Raw genomic sequence first — 23,244 nt, 5'->3', positions numbered from 1 at the left:
TGGCTCGTCACGCCGAAGACCCGGGTTCGAATCCCCACATGGGCACAATGTGTGAAGCCCATTTCTGGTGTCCCCTGCCGTGATGTTGCTGGAATATTGCTAAAAGCGGCGTAAAACCCAACTCAGTCAGTCAGTCAGTCAGTCTACCAGATTAAAGGTCAGGATGGTTCGGTCCATGACAATGAATTGGAGATGTCGGAGGTCAGCATCACCAGATTGGCCCATGAGCCACCACCTTCTGTGCATGGGTCTGCAAGGCTAATTTGTTTTGGTAGAATATCAGTTAACATTTTGAACATGGCCAAAAGTGTTATGCAATACCAAATTTGATATAGACATTCCATGCACAGGGCAAAGCGTGACGAGCCGATTGGTAGAATCAGGTCTATTCTACCACCCATCTAGGAAAAGTTAGGGTCGAAGTGGTGTGTTGGATTATTGAACACTATTGCCGGTTCCGTCATCCTCAACGACCAGACTCCCTTCCTCTGCCGACACAGGGACGCAACCCACAGCAAACGGGTTGCCCAATTTGGTAGCCTCTTACAACAAACAATGGGGTGCTGTGGACCTATTCGACCCCGGGTCCACACGGGGGCGAAGAGCCATTGGTGTTACCCAGCACCCACCACGAGGAAGTTGCACTTCAAGGGTGCTGTGAGAGAAGGAATAGTGATGGAACGTCGTTATCGGTTAGGGCTGCACAATATAACCGGTTTACCGGTATTTACTGTTTCAGGCATGAAAACGTTCCATATTGCAATACGCTGATTGGAAACCTGTATTTTGACATGCATTCGAAAACTTCATAAAACTTCATATCTTTTTCACACCGGAAGTCATGCGTTTATTGTGAAATGGTGACTCTTCTTAAAATATATTGCATTACATATCGCAATATATATGCATTTGCATCACAATGTATCACAATAGGAAAATTCTCTGCAATACCCATCCCTATTACCGGTACTGAGTCAGTTATGCGGGAGACATTAGTGACAAGTCTATGTGACTGTGACAGGTCAGGAAATAGTGCCCCAGCACTACAGTTCACAAAGAAATGTAGTCAACAATGACAATATATCATGGTGTACCAGCACCTGATCTCATGAAGTCAAAAGGTACATTTGAACCAAATAAGATGTTATCCTAAGTAGAAACGTACTAGCCAAAGCTCAGCTTCTTGTCAGAGGAGACAATAGACATCAGCAGATGACATATCCCCCTGGCCCCCACATATTTGAAAGAACAAATCATCTGACAGTTACTTAAAGTCCAGCTTGATGTTTTTTCTGACTCACATATCTGCCAAGTTTTGCTGAAAGATATTAAGAAATTTTGGAGTTGTGCTCAAGAAACTAAACCCACCCCTCCCTTCTGAGACTAAGTCCAAATCGTTTCCATGGAAACCGAGAAAATAATTAATCACCAAAATCTGCGAATAGCAAAAGGCACCACTTTGGGATCTGCCTCACATGTCTGCCAAGTTTTGCTGAAAGATATTAAGAAGTTTTCCAGTTGTGCTCCGGAAACGAAGCCCACCCCTCACTTTTTGGACTAAGTCCGAATCGTTTCCATGGAAACCAGGAAAAATAAAAATGCCAAAAATCTGCAAGTAGCAAAAGGCACCACTTAAGGATCTGTTTTATATATCTACCAAGTTTTGTTGAAAAATATTGAACGTTTTTTTAGTTATGCTCCGGAAACGCTGCCCACCCCTCCCTTTTGGGACTAAGTCTGAATCGTTTCCATGGAAACCGAGAAAAATAAAAATGACAAAAATCTGTAAATAGCAAATGGCACCACCTTAGGTTATGTTTGATATATCTACCAATTTTTGTTGAAAAATATTGAACGTTTTTTTAGTTATGCTCTGGAAACAAAATGATTACGGACGGACGGACAGATGAGGCGTCGACTATATCCCCCCCGCATTACATCCCGGGGGGATAAAAATGATTATGAATATGAATGTTGGAAGAAATTAAGAGCATGGTTGAAAATTGAAGGTCAACACAATGTGAAACTATAAAATATTTCAAACCATGTTTTGAGTCCTACTACTAATCAAAGTGAATATACCCATGAAGATCCGGGTTAAATTTGATCTTCAGCAACCCATGCTTGGCAACTAACAGGATCGGGTGGTCAGGCAAGCTGACGAGGTTGACACATCCCAAAATGTGTAGATTGATTCTCATGCTTTTAATACTGGACTATCTGGTCCAGACTCAACCATGTACAGATCACCAAAATATAGCTTTTTAAAACAAAACAAGGCTCAAAATAGGCTCAGAAAACCAATTTTAAAAATGCATCATAATATTTTTTATGACAATGTCCTAGAAACAGCACCAATCTGAATCCCTGAAAGTATACTCAAACAATTGTTAGATCACTAAGCAGAAGAAACTATCTGTAATTCATGCACTGGTAAATGCCTTATTGTGATGTAGTTGTATGCTGCACTTCTCACATAAGTATGTGTTAAAGAACCACTAAACTTTGTTTTTTGTTACTCTTTTAACCATTACATATGAAAGATTTGTGGTTAGTCTTATGCGGAACACCAAATTTATTCTTTAAAAACTTGTGGTTAATTAATACCGAGCGATTAAAAGTGGCCAAAAAGTCGCCTGCTTCCCTCTCGCCCGCCAACGAAACCACAGACAGGTTACGTAACTCTGTCGCCAGAGCACTGCAGTGACGTCATATGAGGAACGATTTTCAGTTAGTTGTATAGAAAATGTGTAGCACGCTCATCATTTTGATGATTTCTCGACATCAACGACGACATGCCGAAGTCGTTGCTTTTTGTCGCCAATTGCTCCTAGGGGTCGGGCGATGGTGTCCCCATGCACAGATTTCCACAGGACCCCGCAGTTCGTGCTAAATGGGTTATGTTTGTGAGTGCAAAGCGAGCGTTGTGGAAGACTGAAACGATATCTTACTTGTGTTCAGATCGCTTCACGGAAGTTAAAGAATCAAAACTACTTACTAGTTGTAGTAAAATATGCATATGATTGATGACCATAAAGATTTTCTATGACACAACTTGTAACATAACGATTTCTTCCTCGGAAGTGAGGTTGTGGTCAAGTAACAATAATATTGTAAGTAGTATTATATTGACACCCACCTCGCTGCCACGAGAGAAATTGTTATGATATATGCTTATATGTCATGCAAAATCCTATTGGCCATCAATAAAATACATATTTACTACCAGTAGAAAGTAGTTTTGATTTTGTAACTTCGGTGAAAACAAACCTAAATACCATTTATCCTCAGACTGGCGGATGTTCCCGACAGGGCGCCGCCATTTTTAAAAATAAAAATATCTGTTAGAATTAATGAGATTATAGTTTGTTTTCATCAAGTTAGAAAATCAAGACTACTTTCTACTCGTTGTTAAATATATATTGGAATCATAACCAAACGGATTTTGCATGACACAACTTATAACATAACGATTTCTTCCACGGAAGCGAGGTGGGGGTTGAAGTCACAATACTGCGCGATAAATTTCTTGCTACATTCCCATGGTTAATGTCCACTCACCAGTATGTCGATACTAGTCAATGTGCGTCTTTATATTTGGTCTTATAATCCTAATTAGTCTATTATCACACTTGTATGCATTTTGAAACTAAATACAAGAGTCATCAGAAGATGACATATCCCCCCGGCCTCCACATCTTTGAAAGAACAAATCATCTGACAGTTACTTAAAGTCCAGCTTGATTTTAGACTGAGTGCAAATCGTTTCCATGGAAATCATGAAAAAAATAAATGACAAAAATCTGCAAATAGCAAAAGGCATCACTTTGGGATCTGCCTCACATATCTGCCAAGTTTTGCTGAAAGATATTAAAAAGTTTTCACATTGTGCTCCGGAAACAAAACCTACCCCTCCCTTTTGAGACTAAGTCCAAATTGTTTCCATGGAAACTGAGAAAATAAAAATGCCAAAAATCTGCAAATAGCAAAAGGCACAACTTTAGGTTGTGTTTGATATATCTACCAAGTTTTGTTGAAAAATATTATACGGTTTTTGAGTTGTGCTCCGGAAACGAAAGCATTCCTTACTTTTTGAGACTAAGTCCAAAATGTTTCCATGGAAACCGGGAAAAATAAAAATGCCAAAAATCTGCAAATAGCAAAAGGCACCACTTAAGGTTCTGTTTCATACATCTACCAAGTTTTGTTGAAAGATATTGAACGGTTCTTGAGTTATGCTCCGGAAACGAAGCCCACCCCTCACTTTTGCAACTAAGTCCGAATCTTTTCCATGGAAACCGGGAAAAGTAAAAATGCTAAAAATCTGCAAATAGCAAAAGGCACCACTTAAGGTTGTGTTTGATATATCTACAAAGTCTTGTTGAAAAATATTGAATGGTTCTTGAGTTATGCTCCGGAAACGAAACCCACCCCTTCCTTTTGAGACTAAGTCTGAATCATTTCCATGGAAACCAAAAAAATAATAAATCACAAATATCTGCAAATAGCAAAAGGCACCACTTTGGGATCTGTCTAACATATCTGCCAAGTTTTGCTGAAAGACATTGAGAAGTTTTCGAAGTTGTGCTCCGAAACGAAGCCCACCCCTCACTTTTGGGACTAAGTCCGAATCGTTTCCATGGAAACCGGGAAAAATAAAAATGCCAAAAATCTGCAAATAGCAAAAGGCACAACTCTAGGATCTGTTTGATATATCTACCAAGTTTTGTTGAAAAATATTGAACGGTTCTTGAGTTATGCTCCGGAAACGAAGCCCACCCCTCACTTTTGGGACTAAGTCCGAATCGTTTCCATGGAAACCAAGAAAAATAAAAATGCCAAAAATCTGTAAATAGCAAAAGGCACCACTTTAGGATCTGTTTGATATATCTACCAAGTTTTGTTAAAAAATACTGAACAGTTCTTGAGTTATGCTCCGGAAACGAAGCCTACCCTTCTTTAAGACTAAGTCCAAAATGTTTCCATGGAAACCGAGAAAAATAAAAATGACAATAATCTGTAAATAGCAAAAGGCACCACCTTAGGTTATGTTTGACATATCTCCCAATTTTGGTTAAAAAATATCGAACAGTCTTTGAGTTATGCTCAGGAAACAAAATGATTACGGACGGACGGACGGACGGACGGACGGACGGACGGACAGACAGACGGACCGAGGCGACGACTATATCCCACCGCATTACATGCCGGTGGGATAAAAAAAAAAAGCAGACGATCTGCTGATACTTATAGTGAATTTATAACAGAACTGTAATATCTAGACATTTTAAAGTTTGCCAATGTGAATCATAATTCGCACACACACCCTAGTGCATGTTGTCTGTCTCATTACACTTCACGGCGAAAACAATGATTCTGTTGAATGCTACGACAAATGAATAAAAACAAAATGCAAATATTAAAATTAAAACAGATTAAAATTATAGGAACAATATCAGGCCATTACCTTGTTCGAGGAATGTATCCATCAATATCCACAAAACTGTTCCAAATGATGTGTCTTTTAACAGTTTGATATACGAAAAAGTGATAAACTTTTCAGGTATTGGTGTATAGTCTCATTGGTCACCCAAGATAGCACACCTGGCAACTAATTGCATAATGTCCGCCTTTCATTAAAAACAGTAATTTAGTTAGCCAATAATGGGCAATCAATCAATGTATTGCCGGTTAATCCTTTGAAAGAAGGACGTTGTTTTACGCGCGAGACACCGACACGACAGAGTGTATTCAGTATAGATTAGTAAATCCACATACATAAACACTACCTTTTGACAATTCCGCTGTGTAAGATAAAAGTAATTAATCAATCAGCGTGTTATCTGTTAATCCTTTGATCGATGTTTATAATGTTGAATATTTACTCCAGACACAAGAAATGCCAAATGGGAACCTTTGTCGGTAATCTAAGTGTGTTACCACTAATTATACCTGTTATAAATTCATTAACTGACCATCAAGTGAATGATGACAAATAACATGTGTAGGTTTATACCACCTAACACGGGTTACAACAAGGGAGTATTAATTGCTGTATTGCATGTGAAAACTTATGGGCGACACTGTTTTGAGAATACAAACAGATTTTTACATGACATGATTAAATATCGAGGTAAAACAACACAGAAATGGGATCAATTTGGATCAGTCATTATACAAATAAGGCCTAACGACACCAATCGATTTTGACAGAATCGCCTATGAAAACAAGTTGTAACTCGGAAACTAGGCAAAGCAGGAGACAAAATTAAATGACAGTAGATTGTGAGAACATATAGCTTTCATTTTCCACAACAATTGTCACGATTTCAGGTTTATACAAGCCTGTAAACAAGATAATTTACCCCCTAAAATGTAGATGAATTCTGCATCGGCTCTCAAAGCTATTCCTCATATGACGTCACAGAGGCGCGCCGCTCTGATTGGTTGAAATTTTGTTCGCGGGTGAGAATTGTGCACTGTTGTCAAAAAGGTCGATTTAAGTCAATTAAAGGTCGAAATGAGTAGTTTTAATGACGGGGTTTCATTTATAACGATGCCAGTTAGTGATTTATGTATTTGTACCCCCTAGGGTTTATGTGACCTTTAATATTGACTTGAAGGGAGATAACTCTTTAACTAAAGGATTTGAAGCTCTCATAAAATTACCCATCTTTCACTATTTGTGAACACTCCGCCTACACACAGTGTATTGGTCACCTACATCTGTATTTGTGTACATTCTCAGAGCTCCAGATAAGATTTAACTGCACCCACTGTATTTTTTGGGAGTGGGTATTATGAATGTTGAGTTGGTATTTCATTTTCCGTTACCCACTGCTTTCAAATATGTGCGTATTTCAGTCATTTTACTCACCAAAGTATTATGTGACTGAGTAAGTTTACTAAGCAGGTATGTTCTGCCTTATGTCATACCTAATCAAAACCAACTTAAATATAATGGAAATGATTTCATAAAAAATCACTCATCCTATACTGACAGTACAACACTTGTCCTATACTAACAGTACAACTTGATAGCAATCGATGTCTTTTTCATTACGTAAGCGATGTTTATAAATATATTCCATACACATTTGTTTTAAACTTTTTGCGTATCTAACATTTTAAATGCGTAATTGGTACGTAACAATTATTTTTCAATGCGTAATAGGAATTTTATATGCGTATTTTACCCGGATACGCACCTTATCTGGGCCTCTGCATTCTGCAATAGTAACACTTATGTTATATTCACATGTACTTAAGACCAGAGGCTAAATTTAATACTTCATAAAATACTGAATACAATCTAGATTCTTGACTCTCGGGTACCTAGAATCAGGAGTATTCATCCTACCTTTAATCCTGACAGAGATCTCGCAGATGGCACTGTTGCCGCTGTAGTCAGTGGCAGTGTAGGTGACATTCGTGTCGCTGGTGACAGCCCAGGAGGGATGGAAGTAGGGGGGTGACACCGTCACAGCTGCCACAGCACCAGAGTTGTCCAGTGCCCCGGGGACAGGGAATATGTCTGTCTGGTACAGGGTCACATTCACCACACCACCCACTGGGCAGGAGATGAAGGTGGGGGCCTCCACATCTGGGGAGCAGTGAATACACATGATGGAATTCAATTTGTTTCAAGGGACAACCTGCTTGTGTTTTCCCTGTGTAATGTGTCCCTTTGCACAAAGCTTTGCTAGACCTATGACTATTGCAAGTCTATGTTAGAGTACAGGAGATATCATCATCATTGTGGTAACACTGATTTATGCAAGTGGACACTGTTCATCCAAGACAACTTCAGGAACCAACATAATTTCACAAAGATCCACATTAAAATCAAATTAAACAATGTACTTTTCTGACTTGTTTTGTTAAAAGAAGTGAAGTAATATTATCCCCTGAATATCAAACCATTTTTTACTGGGAAAACCTAAACAAAAGTTCAAAAGAGAAGATATTTTAACAATTTTGGATGCCAAATATAAAATACATGCTGCAAAGCAGACATCAATCCCACAGGGTGGAAGCGCTGTCCACACGAAATGTGGAGTTGCCCCAAAAGCAACTACATTTCCTCGCTGGACAGTGAAAGAAGGACACGTGGCGCAAGAGTAATGGTAGGTTTTTCCTCACATTTTCATTATTTTGCAAGTATTTCAGGTTTTGCCATTTGGAAGACGGGTCTAGAAATTTACAGATCTTTCTGTAATTGCTTGACACCCTCTATATTTATTGAAATTGTATGTTAAGCGAGGGCACCCTCCTGAGTATCGAAACAAGATCGCGGAAAATCATCGTTTCAACACGAAATATGACATCCTCATCAGCAGACACACCTTTTTTTTGCTGTCAATTCTTAGATATAGTGATTTTAGGTCTTCATTCGCAGTTTAGGCTTTAATGCATCAGTATTTTTTCAATGATCGTCGAAAAAATCAATCTGAACGTTTTATATGGAGTTGTTCACGTTTAGCAAACAAACTGTCCATTGCGTTGTGATTTTACTGTCCAGGAGTTGACAGTTTATAGTTTTAACCGTCAGGTGATCAAACGTTATTCTAGAGATATTTGTTGTGAAGAAGAATGTTTTGTTACTGCCTACCTGGCGTTTTTACGATTTTTTATCTTCAAGTACGATTGTACACCCCCATTGCAGTTTGTACCCTGTCTGGGATTTATTGGATGCAAACCTATAAAAACACATATTAATTTGTTTAAAAAAACCATGTATTCGTTTCACTTCAACTGTACTTGCCAGCGTAAACACGACATGAAAACGAGGCTAAACAAGAGTGACCTCCCTTTCAAGTCAATTTCGTTGCTTACAACCGAAAGTAATTTATTTAAAATCGTGACCGTAATGTATGTTCACTGATGGTAGATATAGATCAAGTACTTCGGTAGATGTCGTGAAAATACAAAGTAACCTGACTGGCTAATTTTTCCGGTCTTTATCGTTGGGTTCCCTCATATTTTCCCGGTTTCCACCCATCTTATCCGATTCCTTCCCAACCAGTGGCATCATGGCTGAGCGTTCATCGGGCTCATATGGGCCAGGATTCAAACATTTTACAAAATCATGTACGATCAGAAGTGTATTAACAAATATACAAATATACATCTATCCCAGGAATAACCAAGACCAGGTTATTCCAAAGTATGTACATTGTTCATACTATCATTCAGATATTAGTATTGCACATTTGGGTAAAGCACATCACTAAGCATCTGAAAACCAAGGAACATCTAACCAATGTTGAATGTGCGAAATCAAATAGAATAATGACTTCCAATGTTCCCACCGGTGGCACCAACAGCAATATGGACAAGTCAATGACAGTTGTAAAAAAAATAAAGGAGAAATCCAAATGGCACAATTTAATGAGAAAATGAACTTGTCGATCTTATCTGCAGACCTTACAAAACAGTCAAAATTGTGTTGAAGTTGATTGATAAACTACCATTCTGGCATTCAGGAATGTGTCAAATTTTCTTTCTTATAAAGTAAGATTGTACACTTTTGACACATCAAAATACACTTTCAAACCACCATGAATACACTTTGCAGACAAAGGGGTTAGGCAGGTCTGTTATTGTACATAGTCTGTGGTTAATATATGCATTACCGGTAGTTTGATATGTTTAAGGTTTCAGGAAATGAATTTGAACCACTGGACGAGTCGCATATATCCTTCAATACCAGTCGTTTGTAGTCAAGCACACACACACAAAAAAAGAAGAAACAGGATGGAGACCGAGTCAAAACACTGATTTCAGAATAGTCGCATTTCCTGCTGACTGGGGTCCGTCCTATTGCGCAACTTAGTACAATAACCAGTTCAGAATTTTTAGACCAATTCATTCAACTTTATATATAAATATTAATCAGTATTATTTGATACATCTAATTACTTGTATATTGGACACTACTCTCCTTCTAATCTGTACTCTGTCGTACAACGTTCTCTGACAAACGGAAATCTGGAAATCGTGGAAATCTCAAAACGAAGTTCAGCTGCGAGAAAGGTTTGGCGGTCTTGTACGGGCTTGATATTATATCAATCACATTGTGCGTTACAAAAATACACTTAATAAGCGCAAAGAACACATAACAGGTGTAACCAGTGAGCCAGATGAATTATGAAACATTTTTTATGACTTCATGAAACAGGGGCAGTCTGTGACGTCTTAGTTAATGTCATGCCGCCTAAACCTAGCCATAAAATATAGAAATACGATTTTATTAAAGTTCATTTGTAAATACCAATTTCTTATGAAACAAGAAATTGGAATTTAGTGTAACTATTTCACTCTTTTCACTTTCACACAAGAAAATTCAGATCGGCTGAAAAGTAGGTCATTGTCTGAATTGGTTCATGAGACTCATGTTTCGGTTTGACCGCTGCCACATATGCGGCAAGTTCTACAAGTCTTCATTTGGCCTCAGACTGCATGTTAAAGGGATCCTTCACAACAACTACCGTTTCCATTGCCAAGTCTGTGGAAAAGGATGTCAAAAACTGTGGGATTTCAACAGTTAATGCTCTAAAATCCTAGCTAAGATACATAGCGTTCACTCACATGTGAACGCTATATATCTTAGCTACTAAAATCCATGCAACTACATGGACAGTTACTTCAACGTAAACATTCCAAGCAAAGGACAACTTCAAAACAACTCCATGTAAACTGTACAGTTTGATTTTTCGACGATAACTGAAAAATTAACAATGCATTAAAGCCTAAACTGTAAATGAAGACCTAAAATCACTATATCTAAGAACTGACAGCAAAAAAAAGGTGTGTCTGCTGATGAGGATGTCATATTTTGTGTTGAAACGGTCATTTTCCGCGATCTTGTTTCGATACTCAGGAGGGTGCCCTCGCTTAACATGCAATTGCAATAAATATAGAGGGTGTCAAGCAATTACAGAAAGATCTGTAAATTTCTAGACCCGTCTTCCAAATGGCAAAACCTGAAATATTTGCAAAATAATGAAAATGCGAGGAAAAACCTACCTTTACTCTTGCGCCACGTGTCCTTCTTTCACTGTCCAGCGAGGAAATGTAGTTGCTTTTGGGGCAACCCCACATTTCGTGTGGACAGTGCTTCCACCCTGTGAATCCCTATGACCTGCTCAAATCTGTTTTAAAATTTTGTTTTAAATATCATTACTCTCTCCTTTTTGCACCTGCAGGTTGAAAATGTTGTAATTAATTACTAAAAACAGCTAAGGCCCATTAATTCTTTCGCATTACTAAATACGTCATGACGTAACACATTAACTGTAGAAATAACAGAGAATTGGTTGGTGCTTGACTTGTTTGGAGTAGTATTGAAACTCACAGATCCAGGTGCCAGAAATAACATTGAATCGACTTTTTTCCAGTAAAGGATACAAAAAACACAAGAAGTATGCTAAATTTAGTTAAATTCAAAACTGATGAGCAATGAAGAAGATATATAGACATACCTATGCAAGTAGGCACAGACTCATTCCAGTTGAGAGATCCTCCAAACTCGGACTGCACACACTTGGAAAAGGATGAACCATTGATCTGGTACCCACCCTGCTCGCATCTGAAGGTGATGTTGGAGTCGTAGGTGTAGTTGCTGATACTGTCGATTACAACCCCCACAGGCACGATGGGATGGTTGCAGGCCATTTCTGTATGTAGAGGAGAACTTGCTACAAGTTTCACATTGCAATAGCTTCAGGAATGTTTCTAAATATAGGATTCTGTTCAATGACTGACAAGTGATGATACTGTCTCTTAATACCAGTAATTAGGTATACTGGTGAATAAACTCAATAATATAAACCTGAGCTGAATTTTACCCAGATAAAAATTACTTAAACATTAATTTGAATTAACATCTGCAATAAGTTGGATCAAGATCAAAGTAATCTGTCCAGTTGCTGAATACCTTGTGAAGAAGAGTAAATGTGTTTCCATTGACATATCACCATTGCCTCCTCAGGAAACTGACCAGTTTCAGAATCATAGTTCTAGCATTTGTGGAAATATTCCTGGGAGCATTTGAAAACATCCCTAGTGGCTCAAGAGACAGAGTACATGTATGACACACAATGACCTACACGCTGTATGTACCTCTCACAAGCACATGCTGTAAGCTGAGACATATTAGTGATCAGTATCGGTATATGGTCTCTGTCAGTATAGACCCCTTGCCAGTTTCCTAAAATGTAATAGTGTCTTGAGAGTGCATAATTACCTCACCCTTTCTGTAATATGACATGTCGAGTAAGGAAAAGAATTTATAAATCATTATTGTTCTTATTTTGGCCTATGTTACCACTACCAGGCTTTAAGCTAACATATTGTTATCACTACTAGGGGCAGTAGGTATCCCTGGTATTATCATAAACAAAATACTAGTACTCTTGGTACAATATGACAGTATTTCTGTGCCCCTCACCAACACAGTGCAGATCTCCGTAGCCCCACTTGCCGTCCTGCCCACAGGTAACGGTGGTATCGTTACTGGCAGACAGCCCCACCTCATGGTAAATGTAGTAAGGCTGACAAGACACATTGAAGGAAGTCGCCACTTCCTGGAGGACTCCATTTGGAGCTAGCTGGGGTGCAGGGCATGTTATCACTGAAATGTTCAATGTCAAACTATCACTATTCATTTTATTAAGGCTAAAAAGTAGAACCTTTATTTTTGTTGTTGAAAAATGCCACACTGAGGAATATTCAGACTACCTGATAACTGATCTGGGAAAAAATGAGACCAGATAATCCAGTGATCCATATGTGTCATCTCTTCACACTACAGGAACACAGTGACATGCACCAACCAAGTCAGTGACTCTGACAACATGTTGAAAGCCTCTAACAACAAACGCAGGTTGCTAAAAAACCATTATTCTAATTGTGACCTCAATCAGTGCCAGAATATCTTAGGCATATTTGCTAGATTAATATCAATTACATTATAATAGAGATTGTTATTTTGTCTATATATGAGCCAACTTATGTAAATGTTTGTTTTTTGCATAAAACCAAATTTCGATACATTCCCAAATAAATTTTAAGATTTCTCACATTTAACCAAATCAATATCAATCTCAAATATCTGCTGGATTATCTCCCTTACCTTCACAGGCGTAGCTGTCGCCTTGCAGGCTGTAGTTGCCAGTGACGTGATCGTACACACACACACGCTACGCTGCCGCGTCGTCAGGGCTCCAAACACATCACACGTCATGTTCAGAGTTTCCCCAAAGGCTATTGGTGAAGTGTTGTCAAACTGAACTGGGTTGGCAAACCCACTAACATCATCGAAGGGGCAAGTTATCACTGGAAGAATAAAAACAGAAATAACACCTGATATGATAACATCCATATACCTTACATCTTAGCATCTGCTGAAGGTGGAATGGGGTTTATAAAACTGGAAGTCTTTTCAAAGCAGTGTTCTCTGCTTCTCACATACTCCCACACACCAAGAATATATAACACAAACTGGTTGTTCCATTTGGGTTCACCAAAGCAAGAAATGTCACCAGCCTTCATCACATTATTTAGTAATTTGACATACAGTTATCTTTAACTGTGTAAAATCTAATCTAATCCCATATCCTATTCTATAGATCATACATGTGATTGTTTCTAATGTCAAGGCCACACATGTGTACTCACCGTTGCATGCTGGGAAAACAGTGGTCCACGCACCGCCAGTACATGTCACAGCTGCCACACCCTGCAGGCTGTACCCAGGGTAGCAGTCATATATCACACTGTCACCCTCGTGGTACACATCCTGGGGGTTCTGTATAACCCTGAACCCATCTGTGGGTGGGTAGGGGCACCTGTTACCTGTGAGGGGCAGGACAATCAAGGTGATGAACAGTCTGTGGTTTCAGATGTGAGTGTGCTCTTCTAACGCTATTCAAAGCACTGGCTCTTTCATATGTGTTTCAAATGTCAACATTTTGGGGCATTAAACACGAAAATACACCTGGAAAGCTGAAAGGACATACCAAGGCCTTACCACACCAAAATAATTTTGATGTTGGTAGGTTTATGAGTACTCAACACCCAGGAGCTTATTTAAAGACTTAATACTATTTATCAGATTTCCATCCAACACTGAAAAGATTGAAAGTGCTTCCCGAGATGTCTCTGTGGGGAAACTGACATAGGTGTGGCAGATAATCAGCGGACTCAGTAAAATATTCACAACACTTTTATACTTTGATCATTTAAGCTCAGTCTGGTTTGGATTTAAAACAACACTCATTTAACCCAGGATCCAGCATTTACAAATAGACGTCCACCTCATTGGGCTCTACTCTAGAGCATTTAAGTTAACACCTGTTGGAGGTGATGGACAGGCACCATAATGTATGCTTCTACTCACGGACACACGTGTGGTTGAGATGAAGTGTGTCATTAACCTGAAGCCCGGTTTCAACAGCAGGAATGTAGTACCCCATGGTGCCATTCTCCGTATACAGTGTATACCCTGAGTTACATCTGCAGGAGTATCCATCTGTGTTGTTGTCACAGCCACCGTTGACAGCATCACAGAACTCTCCACTCTCGCCGCAAAGTATGAACACTTAAAGAATATAACAATCAATGTGTCATGTCATTGGCTGGATGGTGAGGTCAGGAACAGCTTACTGCTGCTGGGTAGTAAATGATGGTGCCCACTAGCTGATCACCCACTTCACTTGGATATTTGTGTTCAGGAACAAAACTGCAAACCACTTCAACATGAACTCCAAGAAGCATTGGATTTCTCAAAGCACTGCTCTAAACCAAAAATAATTGCTGATCAGAGAAGATTCCATCTTTAAAAATATGGATACATGTTTTCAGAAAATCAAGGTTTCATAGAACAAAATACAACTCGATAAAAAAACTATGAAAAGGAAGCAGCACAAAATGGTTTTTTCCATTCTTGGCTCACAGTTTAAATCTGAACTTATCTTCTTTATACAATGAGATAAGCTGGACATTATCAACGATGACTATCCCGCACTGTAAATACACTGTATACCTACCTACACATGACTCTCCCTCCAGGCGGTATCCAGGCTCACAGCAGATGAAGCACCCCATCGTGTTCTTACACTGAGAAGGGTTACTGCACTGTATATACACTGTATACCTACCTACACATGACTCTCCCTCCAGGCGGTATCCAGGCTCACAGCAGATGAAGCACCCCATCGTGTTCTTACACTGAGAAGGGTTACTGCACTGTATATATATACACTGTATACCTACCTACACATGACTCTCCCTCCAGGCGGTATCCAGGCTCACAGCAGATGAAGCACCCCATCGTGTTCTTACACTGAGAAGGGTTACTGCACTGTATATATATACACTGTATACCTACCTACACATGACTCTCCCTCCAGGCGGTATCCAGGCTCACAGCAGATGAAGCACCCCATCGTGTTCTTACACTGAGAAGGGTTACTGCACTGTATATACACTGTATACCTACCTACACATGACTCTCCCTCCAGGCGGTATCCAGGCTCACAGCAGATGAAGGAACCAACATTGTTCTTACACTGAGATGGGTTACTGCACTGTATATACACTGTATACCTACCTACACATGACTCTCCCTCCAGGCGGTATCCAGGCTCACAGCAGATGAAGCACCCCATCGTGTTCTTACACTGAGAAGGGTTACTGCACTGTATATACACTGTATACCTATACACTACCTACACATGATCTCTACACCTCTGTATATATATACACTGTAGGTATCAGGCTCACAGCAGATGAAGCACCCCATCGTGTTCTTACACTGAGAGAAGGGTTACTGCACTGTATATACACTGTATACCTACCTACACATGACTCTCCCTCCAGGCGGTATCCAGGCTCACAGCAGATGAAGGAACCAACATTGTTCTTACACTGAGATGGGTTACTGCACTGTATATATATACACTGTATACCTACCTACACATGACTCTCCCTCCAGGCGGAATCCAGGCTCACAGCAGATGAAGCACCCCATCGTGTTCTTACACTGAGAAGGGTTACTGCACTGTATATATATACACTGTATACCTACCTACACATGACTCTCCCTCCAGGCGGTATCCAGGCTCACAGCAGATGAAGCACCCCATCGTGTTCTTACACTGAGAAGGGTTACTGCACTGTATATATATACACTGTATACCTACCTACACATGACTCTCCTCCAGGCGGTATCCGGGCTCACAGCAGATGGAAGGAACCAACATTGTTCTTACACTGAGAAGGGTTACTGCACTGTATGTATATACACTGTATACCTACCTACACATGACTCTCCCTCCAGGCGGTGATCCAGGCTCACAGCAGATGAAGCACCCCATCGTGTTCTTACACTGAGAAGGGTTACTGCACTGTATATATATACACTGTATACCTACCTACACATGACTCTCCCTCCAGGCGGTATCCAGGCTCACAGCAGATGAAGCACCCCATCGTGTTCTTACACTGAGAAGGGTTACTGCACTGTATATATATACACTGTATACCTACCTACACATGACTCTCCCTCCAGGCGGTATCCAGGCTCACAGCAGATGAAGGAACCAACATTGTTCTTACACTGAGAAGGGTTACTGCACTGTATATATATACACTGTATACCTACCTACACATGACTCTCCCTCCAGGCGGTATCCAGGCTCACAGCAGATGAAGCACCCCATCGTGTTCTTACACTGAGAAGGGTTACTGCACTGTATATATATACACTGTATACCTACCTACACATGACTCCTCCCTCCAGGCGGTATCCAGGCTCACAGCAGATGAAGCACCCCATCGTGTTCTTACACTGAGAAGGGTTACTGCACTGTACACTGGAATATATACACTGTATACCTACCTACACATGACTCTCCCTCCAGGCGGTATCCAGGCTCACAGCAGATGAAGCACCCCATCGTGTTCTTACACTGAGAAGGGTTACTGCACTGTATATATATACACTGTATACCTACCTACCACATGACTCTCCCTCCAGGCGGTATCCAGGCTCACAGCAGATGAAGCACCCCATCGTGTTCTTACACTGAGAAGGGTTACTGCACTGTATATATATACACTGTATACCTACCTACACATGACTCTCCCTCCAGGCGGTATCCAGGCTCACAGCAGATGAAGCACCCCATCGTGTTCTTACACTGAGAAGGGTTACTGCACTGTATATATATACACTGTATACCTACCTACACATGACTCTCCCTCCAGGCGGTATCCAGGCTCACAGCAGATGAAGCACCCCATCGTGTTCTTACACTGAGAAGGGTTACTGCACTGTATATATATACACTGTATACCTACCTACACATGACTCTCTCCTCCAGGCGGTATCCAGGCTCACAGCAGATGAAGCACCCCACGTGTTCTTACACTGAGAAGGGTTACTGCACTGTATATATATACACTGTATACCTACCTACGCATGACTCTCCCTCCAGGCAGTATCCAGGCTCACAGCAGATGAAGCACCCCATCGTGTTCTTACACTGAGAAGGGTTACTGCACTGTATATATATACACTGTATACCTACCTACACATGACTCTCCCTCCAGGCGGTATCCAGGCTCACAGCAGATGAAGCACCCCATCGTGTTCTTACACTGAGAAGGGTTACTGCACTGTATATATATACACTGTATACCTACCTACACATGACTCTCCCTCCAGGCGGTATCCAGGCTCACAGCAGATGAAGCACCCCATCGTGTTCTTACACTGAGAAGGGTTACTGCACTGTATATATATACACTGTATACCTACCTACACATGACTCTCCTCCAGGCGGTATCCAGGCTCACAGCAGATGAAGCACCCCATCGTGTTCTTACACTGAGAAGGGTTACTGCATGTATATACACTGTATACCTACCTACACATGACTCTCCCTCCAGGCGGTATCCAGGCTCACAGCAGATGAAGCACCCCATCGTGTTCTTACACTGGAAGGGTTACTGCACTGTATATATATACACTGTATACCTACCTACACATGACTCTCCCTCCAGGCGGTATCCAGGCTCACAGCGGATGAAGCACCCCATCGTGTTCTTACACTGAGAAGGGTTACTGCACTGTATATATATACACTGTATACCTACCTACACATGACTCTCCCTCCAGGCAGGTATCCAGGCTCACAGCAGATGAAGCACCCCATCGTGTTCTTACACTGAGAAGGGTTACTGCACTGTATATATATACACTGTATACCTACCTACACATGACTCTCCCTCCAGGCGGTATCCAGGCTCACAGCAGATGAAGCACCCCATCGTGTTCTTACACTGAGAAGGGTTACTGCACTGTATATATATACACTGTATACCTACCTACACATGACTCTCCCTCCAGGCGGTATCCAGGCTCACAGCAGATGAAGCACCCCATCGTGTTCTTACACTGAGAAGGGTTACTGCACTGTATATACACTGTATACCTACCTACACATGACTCTCCCTCCAGGCGGTATCCAGGCTCACAGCAGATGAAGCACCCCATCGTGTTCTTACACTGAGAAGGGTTACTGCGCTGTATATACATACACTGTATACCTACCTACACATGACTCTCCCTCCAGGCGGTATCCAGGCTCACAGCAGATGAAGCACCCCAATCGTGTTCTTACACTGAGAAGGGTTACTGCACTGTATATATATACACTGTATACCTACCTACGCATGACTCTCCCTCCAGGCGGTATCCAGGCTCACAGCAGATGAAGGAACCAACATTGTTCTTACACTGAGAAGGGTTACTGCACTGGCCATTTCCGCACTCGTCAATATCTGTTGTAAATATACCAGTTGTTGTTATAGCTGACCAAACCAAGATCATATTATCTTGTATTTTATCTTACCTCACACATAAAGTACATACATCTTTTTGTAGCCATCGCTAGATTTTGCTGACAAGGAAAACAGATTTAGAGTTATCTCCCTTCCATCGATTTGCATTCGCAAAACATTGGTAATTTCCATACATCATACGTGATTCAATGTTATTCGAGATAAAGAATTACTACCATGAAGCACCAAATGAGTTGCCACTGACAGCGGGGTACATTGAAAATAATAGAAGAGCGCTCAGCCAATCAGAAAGCGACATTTATGTGTGAGGTAAGATAACAACCCATGCCCCTCTTGTGACCGGTGAACAACTTATATTATACCCTTTCGTATACATCTACATGCACAGTTAAACTCTGCTGTATACATCCACCTGTACAGTTAAACTCTGCTGTATACATCCACCTGTACAGTTAAACACTGCTGTATACATCCACCTGTACAGTTATACCCTTCTGTATACATCCACCTGTACAGTTATACCCTTCTGTATACATCCACCTGTACAGTTAAACTCTGCTGTATACATCCACCTGTACAGTTAAACACTGCTGTATACATCCACCTGTACAGTTACACCCTGTTGTATACATCCACATGTACAGTTAAACACTTCTGTATACATCCACCTGTACAGTTATACCCTTCTGTATACATCCACCTGTACAGTTATACCCTTCTGTATACATCACCTGTACAGTTAAACTCTGCTGTATACATCCACCTGTACAGTTAAACACTGCTGTATACATCCACATGTACAGTTACACCCTGTTGTATACATCCAAATGTACAGTTAAACACTGCTGTATACATCCACCTGTACAGTTAAACACTGCTGTATACATCCACATGTACAGTTATACCTGCTGTATACATCCACAGGTACAGTTATACCCTGCTGTATACATCCACATGTACAGTTATACATGCTGTATACATCCACAGGTACAGTTATACCCTGCTGTATACATCCACATGTACAGTTATACATGCTGTATACATCCACAGATACAGTTATACCCTGCAGTATACATCCACATGTACAGTTATATCCTGCTGTATACATCCACATGTACAGTTACACCCTGTTGTATACATCCACCTGTACAGTTAAACACTGCTGTATACACCCACCTGTACAGTTACACCCTGTTGTATACATTCACCTGTAGAGTTAAACACTGCTGTATACATCCACATGTACAGTTATACCCTGCTGTATACATTCACATGTACAGTTATACCCTGCTGTATACATCCACATGTACAGTTATACCCTGCTGTATACATCCACATCTACAGTTATACCTGCTGTATACATCCACATGTACAGTTATACCCTGCTGTATACATCCACCTGTACAGTTATACCTGCTGTATACATCCACCTGTACAGTTATACTTGCTGTATACATCCACCTGTACAGTTATACCACTCTACAGTTATACCCTGTTGTATACATCCACCTGTACAGTTAAACACTGCTGTATACATCCACATCTACAGTTATACCCTGCTGTTTACATCCACATGTACAGTTATATCCTGCTGTATGCATCCACAGGTACAGTTATACCCTGCTGTATACATCCATCTGTACAGTTATACCCTGCTGTATAGATCCACATGTACAGTTATACCCTGCTGTATACATCCACCTGTACAGTTATACCCTGCTGTATACATCCACATGTACAGTTATACCCTGATGTATATTCATTCATTCATTATATCCACCTGTACAGTTATACCCTTCTGTATACATCCACATGTAGTTATACCCTGCTGTATACATCCACCTGTACAGTTATACCCTGCTGTATACATCAACATGTACAGTTATACCCTGATGTATATTCGTTCATTCATTATATCCACCTGTACAGTTATACCCTGCTGTATACATCCACATGTACAGTTATACCTGCTGTATACATCCACATGTACAGTTATACCCTGCTGTATACATCCACATGTACAGTTATACCCTGCTGTATACATCCACATGTACAGTTATACCCTGTTGTATACATCCACCTGTACAGTTATACCCTGCTGTATACATCCACCTGTACAGTTATACTTGCTGTATACATCCACCTGTACAGTTACACCCTGTTGTATACATCCACCTGTACAGTTAAACACTGCTGTATACATCCACATCTACAGTTATACCCTGCTGTTTACATCCACATGTACAGTTATATCCTGCTGTATGCATCCACAGGTACAGTTATACCCTGCTGTATACATCCATCTGTACAGTTATACCCTGCTGTATACATCCACATGTACAGTTATACCCTGCTGTATACATCCACCTGTACAGTTATACCCTGCTGTATACATCCACATGTACAGTTATACCCTGATGTATATTCATTCATTCATTATATCCACCTGTACAGTTATACCCTGCCTGTACAGTTACATCCACCTGTACATGTACAGTTATACCCTGCTGTATACATCCACATGTACAGTTATACCCTGCTGTATACATCCGCTGTACATGTACAGTTACCCTGCTGTATACATCCACCTGTACAGTTATACCCTGTTGTATACATCCACCTGTACAGTTATACCCTGCTGTATACATCCACCTGTACAGTTATACCTGCTGTATACATCCACATGTACAGTTATACCCTGCTGTATACATCCACTGTACAGTTATACCCTGCTGTATACATCCACATGTACAGTTATACCCTGCTGTATACATCCACATGTACAGTTATACCCTGCTGTATACATCCACCTGTACAGTTATACCCTGCTGTATACATCCACCTGTACAGTTATACCCTGCTGTATACATCCACCTGTACAGTTATACCCTGCTGTATACATCCACCTGTACAGTTATACCCTGCTGTATACATCCACCTGTACAGTTATACCCTGCTGTATACATCCACATGTACAGTTATACCCTGCTGTATACATACCACATGTACAGTATACATACCCTGCTGTATACATCCACCTGTACAGTTATACCCTGCTGTATACATCCACCATGTGTACAGTTATACCCTGCTGTATACATCCACCTGTACAGTTATACCTGCTGTATACATCCACCTGTACAGTTATACCCTGTATACATCCACCTGTACAGTTATACCTGCTGTATACATCCACCTGTACAGTTATACCCTGCTGTATACATCCACCTGTACAGTTATACCTGCTGTATACATCCACCTGTACAGTTATACCCTGCTGTATACATCCACCTGTACAGTTATACCCTGCTGTATACATCCACCTGTACAGTTATACCCTGCTGTATACATCCACCTGTACAGTTATACCTGCTGTATACACCTGTACAGTTATACCCTGCTGTATACATCCACCTGTACAGTTATACCTGCTGTATACATCCACCTGTACAGTTATACCTGCTGTATACATCCACCTGTACAGTTGTACCTGCTGTATACATCCACCTGTACAGTTATACCCTGCTGTATACATCCACCTGTACAGTTATACCTGCTGTATACATCCACCTGTACAGTTATACCTGCTGTATACATCCACCTGTACAGTTATACAACTGTACATCCACCTGTACAGTTGTACCTGCTGTATACATCCATCTATACAGTTATGCACCATGTTCTGTACATCCAGGTGTATAGACTCACCTGCACAGGAAGGTCCCCCGAACCCTGGGGGACACCGACAGGTGTAAGATCCCACACTGTTAACACACTCCTCTGGAGCGGAGCATGGATTCACGCCGTCTGTACACTCATCCACATCTACAAAGACAAAGACAAATAGTGGATCTCACAAAGATATCGTTGGTATCAAGATTTGAACATTCAGTTCTGGTGAACAAAAAGTCTATATACACTAAATTTAATTAGTCTATCACTAAATCTATCACCCATGATGAATGTCAGGGCTCGATTTAGTGCTTTGTTACTTGCACTGGTGCAACCCAATATTACAAAGTACAACCTAGTTATTTGTCTAACTTGCACCAGGTGCAAGTCAATTTTTGAGTGGGTAAACTTCTGAATAAAACATCTACATAATTCAATAGCATATTTCTGATAATACACATTGCATTAAAAACAGTGCAACTGGAATTTGACTGGTGCAACTAGGTTTTTATCTTAGGTTGCACCTGGTGCAAGTAGGTTAACATCTCCTAAGTCGAGCCCTGAATGTGTACTAGAAGTTTGCAGGGCTCCAGATAACGGCCGTATCGGCGTATGTATGGATAAAGAATATGCATGATACGGGAGGAAATGAGTTTGAAAACGTAGCAGATGCGCACCAAAACAATGGTGTAAGGTCTTAGA

General features: G+C 40.6%; 1 protein-coding gene across 1 annotated transcript in view; it reads right to left on the bottom strand.

The window, feature by feature from the left end:
• The window catches only part of LOC124282837 (sushi, von Willebrand factor type A, EGF and pentraxin domain-containing protein 1-like), a 34,525-nt gene extending 18,854 nt beyond the window's left edge, over positions 1 to 15,671 (bottom strand). The window contains exons 1-7 of the mRNA XM_046718876.1: positions 15,503 to 15,671; positions 14,402 to 14,602; positions 13,681 to 13,857; positions 13,136 to 13,338; positions 12,452 to 12,611; positions 11,484 to 11,678; positions 7,361 to 7,603 (exon numbers count right to left, since the gene is read on the bottom strand). Of these exons, the coding sequence (XP_046574832.1) occupies positions 7,361 to 7,603; positions 11,484 to 11,678; positions 12,452 to 12,611; positions 13,136 to 13,338; positions 13,681 to 13,857; positions 14,402 to 14,602; positions 15,503 to 15,671 (1,348 nt within the window). The remainder of the gene's footprint in view (positions 1 to 7,360; positions 7,604 to 11,483; positions 11,679 to 12,451; positions 12,612 to 13,135; positions 13,339 to 13,680; positions 13,858 to 14,401; positions 14,603 to 15,502) is intronic.
• Between the last annotated feature and the right edge of the window lie 7,573 nt (positions 15,672 to 23,244).

The sequence above is a fragment of the Haliotis rubra genome, unplaced genomic scaffold, assembly GCF_003918875.1.
Source record: "Haliotis rubra isolate DU_JTF1 unplaced genomic scaffold, ASM391887v1 Scf304, whole genome shotgun sequence".
NCBI lineage: Eukaryota > Metazoa > Mollusca > Gastropoda > Lepetellida > Haliotidae > Haliotis > Haliotis rubra.
The sequence above is the reverse complement of the archived record's forward strand: the minus strand, read 5'-3'. Positions and strand labels throughout refer to the sequence as shown.